Below are 14,318 nucleotides of genomic sequence, written 5' to 3' on the forward strand. Positions count from 1 at the left end.
AATGCACAGCGATAGGCTCCTGGTGTTTCCACTCTTTTCTAGAATTGCTCTGATACATCGGTCACGTGTGCAATTCTATGACGGAATAAGTGACATTTCCATATGCATCTTTCTTTTCAGGAGCCACAATTTCAGCTTCATTTAGTGAACAGTCTAAGGAACTGACCTTTGTGAATGCTTTGGATGCCTTTTATGCCATTGCAGAGTGACAAAAATTGCTGCTACAGCAGCTTCACTTTCTGCTGTGGCTTTCCTTTGTGTTGCTTGCATTCATGCATCTGCTCCACTGGAGACTGTGGCTGCTAGTTAAGTGATTCTACAGTTATCGCAGACTCTTGACAATCCAGAGAATGTGCTTTGTTTCTTTCCCCTTTCAGTCTTTCCATATAATGTGTGCTAAGCATGTACATTCTGCACAACGCAGACAAAATGAAAGGATACAAAATAAAGTAATATTGCTGGAAAGTGAAGAACTTAAAAAAACATCAGATGCCTATAACGATATGGGGCAACAAAAGGGCAAAAGGAAAGCTTGACCCTAACAAAATATGTAGGCAGTTCAGCATATACTACATACAGGAACTGAACCAAATGCAGCATGCACACGGACATGAAGAGAGGCCAGTACAGTCAGTGAAAACTAGAACAAGGCATTGGTGGAATGCAGGTGGGAGAGAACAGATAAAAAGATGTAAAAAAACAGACCTTTTATCAAGCTTCTAAAGCACCTCTATATGGGGATTGCATTGTGGGAGGTATGATGGGAGAGGGAGCTGCCATGTAATTATTTCCTTCCAAGGAGAAGAAGACAGAAATCTGCCCTAAACCTAATAGGAGCTGACTTATTTAATAGGATTCATTTCAAAATCAGGATCAGTTCAAATAACCACAGCGGATCAAGTGTTAGGGCCCTTTCCAGGCCTTCCCTCCCACTCCCCTCTTAACACACAGCACCTTGAATTCTGCTGCTTTCCTAGTCATGATGATCTCCCACTTTCAGAGCCTGCTCTGGGGAGGAGCTCTCAGGTATGCGCAGCACCAAATACTATAGATGAGTCAAGAGCTACTGAGATTTCTCTGTAACTGGATGATGCTATGAAATTATTTCTCAGTTAGGAAACAGAAATTATGTTAAATTTTTAAAGCCCTTAATGGTTAATAGCACACACTGACTATCTGTGTGTCCTATGTGAGCAAAGGAGCAGTCTCTCCTGGATCTCTGTAGGGTTCCACAATGCTGGGGAAGTTCCCCAGTGCTCCCCTCCACATGGCCAGAGAGAACAAGCAGGACTTGGAGGAATACCCCAGCCATGCACCCTGACCTCTTATCCCTGGAGTCAGGTGAAGCAGTAGATGCAATGGGGTGTAGGAAAGGCCACTAATACCTCATTATAGTAGGGCAGAACGGAAGCAGTGGGGTGCAAGTTCCTTCGTGTCCTCTCCTTGGGGAGAAGTGGAGAAGCAGTGGGGAATGCCCCTCAAACTACTCAACATAGTAGGAGAGAAACTGTCCCCTCAGTCCCTCTGTGGAGCAGGAGCCAGGCATGGGGGAGGCAAGAGCCTTCCCTGGGCTATCTCCAGTCCATAGACTCCTTCACAGCGTCAGTGCAGATGGAGGGGGAAACAGCATGGCACTGGGCACTTACGTAAGAATGAGAATGTAAATGGAGCAATCCTGACTGGCTACATTAGGACAACATCACATGGCTGCTTCCACAAGCACTACCCCTTGTAACTGTACTGCTATTATTTGTGTTGCAACAAACAGTGAGTAGAAGATGGTCTCTGCCCTGAAGACCTTACAATAAAACACACAAGACAGACAAAGGGTGTGAGAAAGGAATAGAGGAAGCAGCCTTCATTGCTCAAAGATAGGATCTGTGGGCCTGCAGCTGCAGAAGCATTTTTGCATTGGATAGAGCCCTAAAGCTGTGAAAACTGTAACTTACCTCAAAGAACAAACAGATGCAGGAGAGGGAGGATTAAAAATTAAATCATGCTACACTTACCTCTGCTCTTCGGCGATTTCTATACTTGATTTCCTGCAGGTGCTGTTTTTCCTTTGGAGGTTTGTAGGTGCTCTGAGGAACCTATATTAAAAGGCAGAAATTTCTGTAATACAGGGTATGAAAGACCGAATGTTTCAAACAATAAATCTTAGTGTGTGTGTGTGTGTGTGTGGGGGGGGTATTTATCCCTAATGAAAAACTACAGCAGTTATTTAAAAAGTAGTGATTTCTTTTCTATTAGTGCCATAAAATGAATGGTAAAGTTTTAGGGGTTGAATGCATAAAAGGGATAAATATCCACCAAGCATCGCTATTTGGCTGGGGCTGTCCAGGCCTTGTCAACCCTGTCCCAGGTGCCGTCAGCCAAAGGAGCTGTTAACTCTGTTTTTTAAAGAAAGCCCATTTTTGCCAGGCGAAAGCCAAAGGAGAAAGAAATTCTATGCTTACAAAGGGGAAGGGGAAGATCAACCTGAAGTTGCCTGAGGGAGAATCAGGCCAGCTGTCCTCTCCTACATTCGTCTTGCTCCACTATACTTCTAGATAGGGTTTGCCAGTTGTGGGTATCAAATTGCTTGGGGGTGGAGGATTGAGAGGGTCCTCACAGCAGCATTCACAGGTTTAGAGAGGCACTCAGGTCTTGGAATGTGGGACAGTAAAACATCCAGGGAAGGGTTAAGGTCTACCAGTCTGACACATAACCCAGCAAAGAATATAAGGAAAGGGCATGTCTGGTAGGGGTTGGCCTCTGAGGACATCTGTGGGAGAAGTGGAAGAGACTGGGCCGTGCCCCCTCTCTGCTCTGGCCAGAATTGCTGACGAAATGCATGAAGGCAGAGAGGAGCAGCATGATGTAGCCTTCTAATGGGTTATGCAATAGGTGTGCTCCTGGAGGCACAATCTCTCCTAAAGCTCCCCTAGTGGTTGTGTAACTCTGTACTACCTGCAACACAGACCAGTGCCTTAAAGGCACAGTTTCAGAGTAACAGCCGTGTTAGTCTGTATCCGCAAAAAGAAGAACAGGAGTACTTGTGGCACCTTAGAGACTAACAAATTTATTAGAGCATAAGCTTTTGTGGACTACAGTGGGCTGTAGTCCACGAAAGCTTATGCTCTAATAAATTTGTTAGACTCTAAGGTGCCACAAGTACTCCTGTTCTTCTTTTTAAAGGCACAGTGTGGCCCTAAATATTAAGAGACAACTGGACAAATGATTTGTAAGGTATCAACTGAATTTTATTTAACCACTCAAAACTATACACACAAGAAGTAATGTTTTATATTGGATGGAAATGAGGCAATTTCACAGTGCCTGGAGAAGATAAACTAGGAGCGGGGGAACAAGAGGGGAAGGGAGTACAAACTATACCTAGCAAGTAAACACTTCTCAGCTTTGGCAGTGACCATTCTTGTATTTCCTTAAAAATTATTGTTGTGAGATGGACAAGGATACGGGTAATTTTATGTGTATTATATGAAGAGTTTCTATTTTGACACCTAGCAAGATTATAGAGTTTAAGTATTACATTATCAATATATTACCAAATAAAACCTTGTATGTTAGCCAAGTGGGTTTGTTAATTTTGTTGTTATTTTTAAGAAAAAACAGAGACACTGTTAAAGGGACACGGTCAAGGAAACATATAAAGAATGGGCTAAATATGGCCCTGGTCCTAACATATACAACTCCAATGGAATTACAAGAACTTTTATCTGGGCTGAATGGGGCCTAATGCATTTCAATGTGTACATTTTAATTCTAGCCAAACCTAAAATAATGCTGTGTAATAATTTCATCACAAATAGTATTAATATTAAAGGAATGGATTAGATTACACTATAAATCATGGCTGGGATTTTCAAAGAAGCCTAGGGGATTTAGGTGTCTAAATACCATTGCATGTTAATGGGAGTTGAGCACCTAGCTCCCTTCTATTCCTCTTAAAATCCCAACCTAAACCACTAGTCTAGTCTTTCTTTGAAGAAAGCCGGGTCTGCAAATGGCTTGGGGTGTGTAAATGAGGAGGGAGACAAGAAATTATAAACCTTTGGCCATGAGGTCACTATTTTATTGGCAGCAGTATACAGAGTGAAGCAAGAAGAGGCCTATTTCTGCCTGGGCCACCCTTTAATGCACAGCCACCCACCACATACTAGCCAATTCCACATACAAGCCAATTCCCATTTTCCTAGCCCACACCCTGCAATCTGGGCTGGCTGTGAGGGACCAACCAAATTTGCTGCAACTTCAAAAGAAATATCATGGTCTCAACCTAGGTTTTAAGAGGACGCTAGTCCATATCAGCAAACTAATAGACAATTCAACATGATTTTCACTCTCTGTTTTGGAGGGCTCCAGGATCTGAACTAGTGGTGGTGACAATGCGATTATAGGTTAGAATCAAAGCTCATTTGCAAAGTTATGTCCAGAAGTTAGCACTGTGTCTGCTCATACTATGACAATGATGTTAGACTCTCCCTTTCATGAGCACTTAAACAAATTTGGCAGACTTGATCTGAATTTAAATAAAATCCAGTATAATCCTTGTACCACAAATGAACTTCAATACATATGTGTGAGTTAATGCAAAGTTACTCTCAGGGAGTATACATATGACAATAACATGATTCATTCCTACACTGAGTAAATGATTAAAAAATGCAATTTTTCAGAACCTGGTATTTGGGTTGTTTTAATGTGAAATCCCATTAATTCTACAATGTGCTACCATGAAATTGCACTATTACCCAAAGATGCAAAATGATTTTTGTAAGCATTCAACATTTGTATTATTAAGAACCTAATGTGCTAATAAAAAGTTATAGATAATGCCCAGAGGTATAGCCCTAAACTCAGTTGCCTATTAAACTAAATATAAACAACCATGGAGTCTTTATTCAGTGAATCATAGCAACCTTAGCCCAAATCCTGTTTACTTTAACCAAAAACTCCTACTGAAGTCCATTGTGTCACTCCAGAATTACACCAGTGTGACTGAAATTAGAATATTACCCAATGTGACTGCTTAAGTTAGAAAGACAAACAGAGTTAGGCCTTCAAGAGAACTTCTACACTCATTAACATGTAAGCAATACATATTAAATGCTAACCATTAACATTAAGGTACACCACAAACCCACATAACAGGCAATGAAATTCCATCCTCAAATCTGCAAATCTAGGGTTGGTTATGCCTACATTGAAATTGCTGGGAGCTTTGCCATTTACTTTGATGGGGAGCAGGGTCACACCAATATATTTTTATAAAAGTTACAGTTTGAGGGTTTATTTCCATATGTACCTGTAGATCTCCAAAGCAGAATAATCTACACATTAAATGGGCTGGGAGCAACCTATTAGGTTACACATTCAAGGGGCAAGGAATAAACTGTTGCTTCATTGGGATTTTTCTATCTTCCAAACAATTGTAGGAGCCACCTTTTTGCTATCTTCTCCTTCCCTTGCTATAGAAGAGTATCTATGATATGCTTAGAAAATACCAATTACATCGATTAAAGACATTATGAATTATTTTCTACAAATGTAGCCTTCAACTCAGATCACCAAAGTGTTTCCTGTTATTCCATCAGTGTTGGTAGCTTTTCTTCAATTATTTTAGATTCAAATAACTTCAAGGAAGAGACTGTTAACCATATAGTATGGTTGAGTACAAAACACATACAACTTAACATTGTCCAAAGAATAAAAACCACTCACAGGTTGATGCTTCTCCTGTAACGGTATTGGCTCAGGTATTGGTATGGCTCGTGGCTTAGGGGTGGTCAAATCAAATTCCTTCGGCTTTGTGACTGTCGAAGTCTTTACAGTGGTAACACGATTAGCTAATTTGTCAGCAAGTTGCTTGATCAGTTGTTCTATTTTTGGCTGCCATCTTTTAAAAAATAAATTTAAATCTTATTTTCATTTTTTCTTATACAAATTCATAATAATGCAGTATCCGAGATTGGCAATGATGCAAATTTGATAATACTTTGGCTCTTCTGTTTATACCAGTTGATCAATTGATTTGTACCAATGATTAGTGGCACAAACTGTGGCACTCAAAAATGTTACTTCACTTCTTGAACAAAAGTTAGTCTATTTCTAATAAAACTGTTTATCTGAGGAGAAACAACAGTAATTTATGCTGACTAAACAAGCACATTGCAAGTTCACTTTATAACAGTGTCAGACAGCAAGCCGGAGAGGTAGTTATTATAAACTAAGTAGGTACAGATGAAAGGAACAAAGACAGAAAATGGTCTAAGTAATATTGTTCATATTATTTGACAGAGAGCGAGGGTATCACTAGCAAAATCTCATTTAATCAAAAATTGGAAGGATATAAATAATTTGCTTGAGCAAATGAATCCCTCAAACAAAAAGTGAAGCTGGTGGGACATCCAACATGATTTGGGTTTTTTGTTTTGCATTATTTTTGTGTATATCAGCATTAAAACATTCAAAACTTAAAGCCAAACTCTGTTCTCAATTACACTGCTGCAAGCCCCACCAAAGTCAATGGGGAATACATGAATGTAATTTGGTCCTTAATATTTAAATAAGACACATTACTATCCATACAAATCACTCAGGTCTTGAATATTGCAGGTTTGAGAGTCTCATCAGTCACAATGCAATGAAAGAGAAACATCTCTTAACTGAGACCTTGCCTTCTTGATATCACAAATTCTTCAGAAGCCAATACTTTTCTGTGATCTTCACCTCTTTCTCTCTGGTTTTAGAGCCCCTTTGTCATAAGAGCACATAGGCTTCTGATGTGTCTACAGCCACTCACATCATCAAAAAAAAGGGTGGGAGTAAATGAATAATTGAGATTTTCATATCAGAGAGGGGTAGTGTAATGAGGTTCCCTTATGATGTAGTTCAGCTCTCTCACTGAGAAAGTAAAAGGAGCTTCAGAATCTCCTGAGATCCCTTCCAACCCTGATATTCTATGAATCTTAGTTTGTACAATAGTTCTAATGTAATGCCAATGGGTAACTTCTGGGAGTCAGGTTAGATCCGCAAAAGGTCTTAGGCACCTAAATGCAACATTTAAGCACCACCTTGATCCTCAAACCCCCACTCATCTGATGTCTAATTCTGTAGGTGCCTAAACTTCCACCATTAAAGTCCTCTAGTTGTTAAATTTCTGCCAGTGAGCAGGTGCACAGCCATCTCAATCTAAGCACTCAGACATCTATCTCATGCCTAAGCCACAGTGGGATCCTCAAACTACACATTCCCCCGCAGGGTCCAATCTGGTAGGCATGCTCTGAGCATGCCTAAACCCACACAAAAGAGCTGCAAGAGAATTCCCCCCCTCCAACTTTTAGCCCAAGGTTAGAGCACTAACCCAGGATGTATTGGAAAAAGTACAGCGACAAGCAACAAAAATGATTAGGGGTATGGAACAGCTTCCATATGAGGGGAGATTAAAAAGACTGGGACTGTTCAGTTTAAAAGAGAGAAAACTAAAGAGGGCTATGACAGAGGTCTCTAAAATCATGAATGGTGTGGAGAAAATGAATAAGTATAACTGGATTAAAAAAAGAATTAGGTAAGTTCATGGAGGATAGGTCCATCAATGGCTATTAGCCAAGATGGTCAGGGACATAACCCCGTATTCTGGGTGTCCCTAAACCTCTACTGCCAGAATCTGGGACTGGACAACAGGGGAAAGAGCACTCGATAATTGCCCTTCTCTGTTCATTCCCTCTGAAGCATCTGGCATTGGCCACTGCTGGAAGACAGGATACTGGGCTAGGTTGAACCATTGGTCTGACCTAATATGACCATTCTTCTTTTTTTATGAACTTAAGTCTCCCTTACTAAATCTTGGAGGAGAAAGCACTAGCCATTGGTCTAGAAGGTATTCTGGGGTAGGTATTTCTCAGTCTCTCCTGTAGAAACTGTTCTACTATGTATAAATAATTTAATTTACATTGAAACAGGAGGACTGGTACCTGGGTCCACCACACACCACATGGTGCCCTAACCACTAGACTATGGAATTATTCTCACTCCTTCTCTGGCCCAATGCATATTTAACTATTTATATACCAGGAAACAGCTGCAGCAGGAGAGATTAGGAAAAACCTGTCCCAGAATATCCCTTAGTCCAGTGGTTAGGGAATTCTCCAGAGGAGGGGGAAACAAGTTCAAATCCCTTTGTACCATCATGCAGTGAGAGTAATTGAACCCAGCTCCTCCACATCCTGGGTGAATGCTCTAACTACTGGGCTAAAAGTTATAGGGCGGAGGGTAGCACCACCACTTCAATGGTGCTCCAGCATTTTTGCAAGATATGAGTTAGGTGCCTAACTCCAGCAGAGGGTTCTAAGTTTCTTTGAGGGGTGAGGTTTATGACCCACCCCTCTCCTCAGCCTTTCCCCTTGCCTAGCTTAGGCTTCTCCCTCCTCAGTGTTCTGGCTTTTGTGGATCCCCTTCTTAGATGCTTATCTCTACCCATTCACTGTATACAGCAAACTCAGGGCTGTGGAGTCCACTGGGTGGAAAGGCACCTAAGTCCCTTTGTGGATCTAGCCCACCGTGCAATCCAACTCCCATTTGAAGTCAGTAGGATTCTTTCCACTAACTTTAGTGAAACTGGACCAGGCCCAGTGAACAAAAGTACATTCAACACATTTGAGGCTGTCAAGTTTATTACTTATGGTTACACTTTCAACCCTTTGATGCAAATTTCAAACCTAATGGCCAAATAGGGCTGTTGGATGCACCTGAGCAACTCCCATTGACTTCTATGTGAGATATGTACACTTATTGAGAGCTGCAGGGCGCTGGAACAGGGGGCTAGGAGGACATGGGCCCCCCACTTTTTACCGGCCCTAAGGGCAAGCGGTGGGAAGGGGCAGAGAAGAGCGAGCAGGGAGTGGGGCCTTGGAGGAAGAGACAGGGCGGGGCCTTGGGGGGAAGGGGTGGAGCAAGGGCAGTGCCTTGGGAGGGAAAGGGCAGCGTGTGTGGGGTGGGGCCATTGTTTGGATTCCAGTGCCCCCCCCCACCATTTTTAAGAAGCTTCTGCCGCCCCTGGAGAGGAGAGCCGTGAGCATTCATCGCTATATAATATCTACTAGAGATTTCTACTTTATGAGCCCAGTCCTGCACTCCTTATTCAGGCCAAGTGCCTGTTGATTCTGATGAGAATTTTGCCTCAGCAGAAGATACAGGCTCAGGCTCCTCAGTACGAAAAGAGGGACCAATACGTTGAAAAGATGATACAGGGACTAACAAAAACAATGCCCCTGATGCTCATGAAACTCTAAAGTGTTTTACAGCACTCTAGCAGTGTAAGAAGTGCCCTCAAAGAGGGTGTAAATTTAATTTATGTCCATTTTAAGGGCCCTTTATACTGAGTGTAAATGACAATCAGGCTCATTGGGCTTACACCTAGTGAACTACTAATCACAGATTTAAAAATATTGATAAGTCACTGGAAGCAGCCATTGTGTTTTGAATTACTGGGGATGGAATGGGTCAAATTCTGCCAGCACACACACATCTGCAACTCACGCTGACTTTACTGGAATTGTGTGTGTATTTCAAGACAGAATGTATACCACTGCGTTTACTACTTTGCCTCCACCTAAACAGTGTTTTTTTAAATTTAACAACTGAGTTAGATGATGGTTTATACTCTATATCAGCGGACACAGCTGGTATATGCTTAGACTAACAGAGTTTGGCCCTGTGTCTACATGTTAGAACTGTTGTTGAACTTGCAGACAGCCCTAGAGTCCTGAACCAGCAAAGCACTTAAACATGTATACAATCTCAACCATGAGAGTTGTTTCATTGAAGTCAGTGGGATTAGTCATGTGCTTAAAGTTCTGTTGGATCGAAGCCTAACTTTATAAGATAGTTGTTTGACCCTTTGATTTCAATCTGATTTTAATATTATGTGTTCCAGTTTCATTTTCTGTACTTTACTGGATTGGGGAAACTAGCGTGTAACATCTATGAGAGAACTTTTCTTAGAGCTAAGTAACTCACTTATGGATAAATTAAAGGGTCTGCCCTGTTCCCATTAAGGCCAATAAGAGTTTGGACATTGACTACAATAGGAGCAGGATTGGACCATACGGTTTTATAAACATAGCAAATTGCAAAGAAATATATTTTAAAGCAAACTGAATTTTCAGGAGGACCTTTTTCCATGATGACACCTTTAAACTTTCAAATATATTGAATACTTAGTACTTACCCTAGCAATGGATCAATCCAGTTTTCTTTTACATAAAGAGAATCATATATCTGACTCCATTCATCTTTTATCCATGTACTCAAATTCAAGACATTGAAGAAGAATCTAAGAAACTAACAAGAGATTACTTTAATGAACTGAAGACTTGAGTTACATGCAATATTTACATGGAGATTACACAGTTTTTCTTAGAAACACTGATGCAGACTTTGCTTGTGTATTATACTATAATTGTAATTAATACACACCCCAGTATTTGTAGTTTCATTTCAGTTTTGTTGCAGCAATCTTATGTCCTGAAGCCATACCTTGTGAGATATTAATAAGTTCTAAAATCTTTTTGTGGACCTGAAAAACAACCCCATGTTCACAGTAATATGATATTTTGATGCAGTGTGACCTTATTTCCAAATTACGGCCTGTTAAAACATCATAATACTGGGACACAAATTGTGTCCGGAAAAAAACTGGGTACTGTAAAGCTATGATTCTAGTTTAGTAAACCTAGCTATACAATAAAGATGACTCTAACACAATTAATTTCCTGTTTCCATTGAACTAGAAGATTGAAATTTGGGACACTCACACATTGTGGGCCTCTGAATACTGGAAAAAAGAAGATTCAACATTTGAACTTCCACTTTTCTACTGGAGTTCACCAAAAGGTCATCAGCCGTTCTATAGAATTTTAACTATTTAATTGGCCTTTTGAACTAGAATCTTGAAATATGGTATTCTCGTTCATTATGGGCCACTGATTTCAGGAAAAATTCCAAATCTGAACTTTGACCTTTCCATCACAGTCCTTAGAAATGAAAGCAATGGAACTGACAGTGAGTGGGGAAAAATCTTGCGAGGCCTGCACTTTGCTAACTATAGGCCTGACGGGGCCATTTCCAAGGAAGTATCTAGGGATTTTGTCTCATTTTTAACTATTACACATCTGGAAGGATCAACTGTCCAGGCAGCCTACTTTAATGACTAGAAGACGTTCCAATTTAGTCAGATGGGACTCCCATCTTAGCTGTACACTACTACATCCTATAGCACAGGGGTAGGCAACCTATGGCACACGTGCCAAAGGCGACACACGAGCTGATTTTCAGTAGCACTCACACTGCCCGGGTTCTGGCCATCGGTCCGGGGGGCTCTGCATTTTAATTTAATTTTAAATGAAGCTTCTTAAACATTTTAAAAACCTTATTTACTTTACATACAACAATAGTTTAGTTATATATTATAGACTGATAGAAAGAGACCTTCTAAAAACGTTAAAAGGTATTACTGGAACGCAAAACCTTAAATTAGAGTGAATAAATTAAGACTCAGCACACCACTTCTGAAAGGCTGCCAAGCCCTGCTATAGCATATTGGCTGGGAGGCTGAAGAACCTAGTCCATCAATCTCTGGAAAACCACAGACACTCCATTCAGCCCCAAAAGGCCTGGCATGAAAATGAAATAAACCTTAGGGTATGGATAATGTTGTTTTATTTGTGAGTCTAATTTTTGTGGAACACTTTTTTGTTAGCTCTACAGCAATGAGATATATGTTTCCTCTTCGCCAGTCTAGCAAAACATTCTCCCGGCATATAGGGAAATGTAGGATCTTCCCCTGTGGAATCAATAGGTCTGATTCCCTACTACTTTGCATCTTATATTGTCATTACATCTGTGCAATCTGGATGTAAAACAGTACCGTGTTAGCACAGTAACATTTTACACACACTTTGCACATGTAAGGGGACTGTTGCCCCCTTACTAACATTCAGTGGGGGTGTTTTGGTTGCTAGCTCCCAGCACTAAAAGGGGAGGGGTCGATGGGAAATCAGGACCCTGAGACTGACAGTCCCCAGGAACAATGGCGAGAGGCCAATGCTCCAGGTAAGCCTGATTGACAGGGCGGGCAGGCTAATCAGCATGACAGGAGGCCAGGGTGGGTCCCGTCCTCCGTGTGAGTTGGAATTGCCTGGGTCAGACAGAGTGGGGCCGAGCTAAGGAGAGAGCAGGGGCCCAAGCTGAGCTGGAGAGCAGAACCGGGCCAGAGCCAGAGACGCAGCCCAGGGGGAGCAGATCCTGTGCTGGGAGCAGAGCTGCAGCCACAGAGCCAGGTGTGGTGAGCAAGTGGGGCCAGCCAAGGGGGGACCTGGGCAAAGGGCCCAGCACAGAAAGACACCCCCAGACAAGGGCCCTTGCAGGCCAGACCGGGAGGGGGACCTTAACCCTACGGAGGGCTGACGCAGGGAAGAAGGGTCCCACCACTCAAAGCCCGGAGGTGTGTGGCCACCACCATTGCAAGTGTCCAACCCGCAGCGTCTCTGCAGCACGGCCAGGGCCTGAGAAGGAGCCTGGGACCTACAAGGAGCAGACTGTGACCTGCCCTGACGTTCCAGAGACACTGTTTGTGATGTTCCCTGCCACAGAGCGGGGTGATGTGTTTTCCTTTAACCTTTCCCATTTTTCCTTGTTCTTTTCTTTAGATTAATTGTTAATTAAATAACTTGTGTTTGCTTTAAATCGTATGGAATAATCAGTGGGTCAGGGAGGTGCCCAGTGCAGAGAGAGTACCCCGGAGTGGGGACACCCTAGCCCCTGCCCTAGGTGACCACAGCAGGGTTGGGGGTCGAGCCCCCCCCAGGAATCCTGGGCCCAGCCTTGTTGGGGTTACGAGGACTCAGACAGACGGGAGAGTGGAAGGGGAGCCCTCAAGGACAGGGAGGCCTCTGGGTAAAGGAAGTGGGAGCGGGGACTCAGATCCTTTCGCTAGCCCACCTCACCGGGGTAGTGCAGAAGTCAGGGAAGTTCCCCACAATAGCGGGACCATTCCCCCGCTTACACACAGATGTAAATGTCATTACATAGGGCAGGCATGGGGAACCTACGGCCCGTGGGCCAGATCCGGCCTGTTGCTTAATTTCATCCGGCCCCACCTCACCCCGCCCGCCCTGCGCTCCAGCCGGGAAGTGGGTTTGGGGGCTCGCCCCACTCCGCCCACCTGGCACTCCAGCTGGGGAGCAGAGTTGGGGGCTCGCCCCTCTCTGACCGTCCAGCGCTCCAGCCGGGGAGTGGGGTTGGGGGCTCGCCCCGCTCTGACATCTGGCACTCCAGCTGGGGAGCGGGGTCGGGGGCTTGCCCTGCTCTGACCATCCGGCACTCCAGCTGGCAGGGGTGATGGTGGTTGGGGGCAGGGGCGTGCCCACACACAAGCCCCTGTGCCCTGACCCTGCTCCCTGGCGGGAGCGCCAGGTGGGCAGAATGGGGCAAGCCCCCATACTCTGACCCGGCATGGGGCTCCCATTTTTTTCGGGCCCCACAATTGGCTGGGGCTCCTGGGCATACCCCCTTGGCCCAGTGGCTAATTCGCCACTGGAAGTAGGGTGGGTGAGCAAGCGAGTGGCCCAGCGGTGGCAGAGGAATGCTCAAAAAAGGTAGGCCTGCCGCTTGGGGAACCAGGCTTGGTGTGGGGCAGTGGGATGGGAGGCATTGCCGCTGGAGAGCGGCATTTCCTCTCAGAGCTGGGTGCGTGCCTGGGGCCCCCCAATTGGCTGGTGCGCCTGGGTCCATCACCCCCGCAAAGCCAGCTGGAGGGGGTGGGGGAGAGGCGGCCCCAATCCATCCTGCCGCCCACTCCCCACGCCACTCCCTGTCATTGGGCCCATCCAAGTGTCCTGTCCTGGCTACTCCACTGGGCTGTCCACCCCAGAGCAGGGAGAGGACAGCTCCTCTCTGTCCAGTTCTGGGGAGGAGCCTCCCCCACCCTCCTGGGCTTCCTGCACTTGGCTATGGGCCCCCCCAGAAATATACTGACAAACCGGGGGGCAATTCAGAGAAGAGCCACACGACAACACCAGGGGATGGTAGGGATGATTTACGGTAAGAACTGCATCACAGTGTCTGATCCAAAGACCAGGGTAGTCAACGGCATAGGTTTTGGATCAGACCCTTGCTTTTTATTTGTGATTGATTTTTTTCTGTGGGTCAGTGGCCCCGATAGACAAAAGGTTCCCCACCCCTGACATAGGGCACAAGGCAGAAGAGAATCAGGTCCAATGTCACAGTATTCTTCCATAGTGGTGATGTACTGAAGG

General features: G+C 44.0%; 1 protein-coding gene across 1 annotated transcript in view; it reads right to left on the reverse strand.

Moving 5' to 3' along the window:
* Positions 1-14,318, reverse strand: part of CFAP99 (cilia and flagella associated protein 99) — a 96,098-nt gene that overhangs the window by 52,889 nt on the left and 28,891 nt on the right. The window contains exons 5-7 of the mRNA XM_034772812.1: positions 10,232-10,344; positions 5,725-5,899; positions 2,010-2,090 (exon numbers count right to left, since the gene is read on the reverse strand). Of these exons, the coding sequence (XP_034628703.1) occupies positions 2,010-2,090; positions 5,725-5,899; positions 10,232-10,344 (369 nt within the window). The remainder of the gene's footprint in view (positions 1-2,009; positions 2,091-5,724; positions 5,900-10,231; positions 10,345-14,318) is intronic.

This window comes from Trachemys scripta, chromosome 5 (genome assembly GCF_013100865.1).
Source record: "Trachemys scripta elegans isolate TJP31775 chromosome 5, CAS_Tse_1.0, whole genome shotgun sequence".
NCBI lineage: Eukaryota > Metazoa > Chordata > Testudines > Emydidae > Trachemys > Trachemys scripta.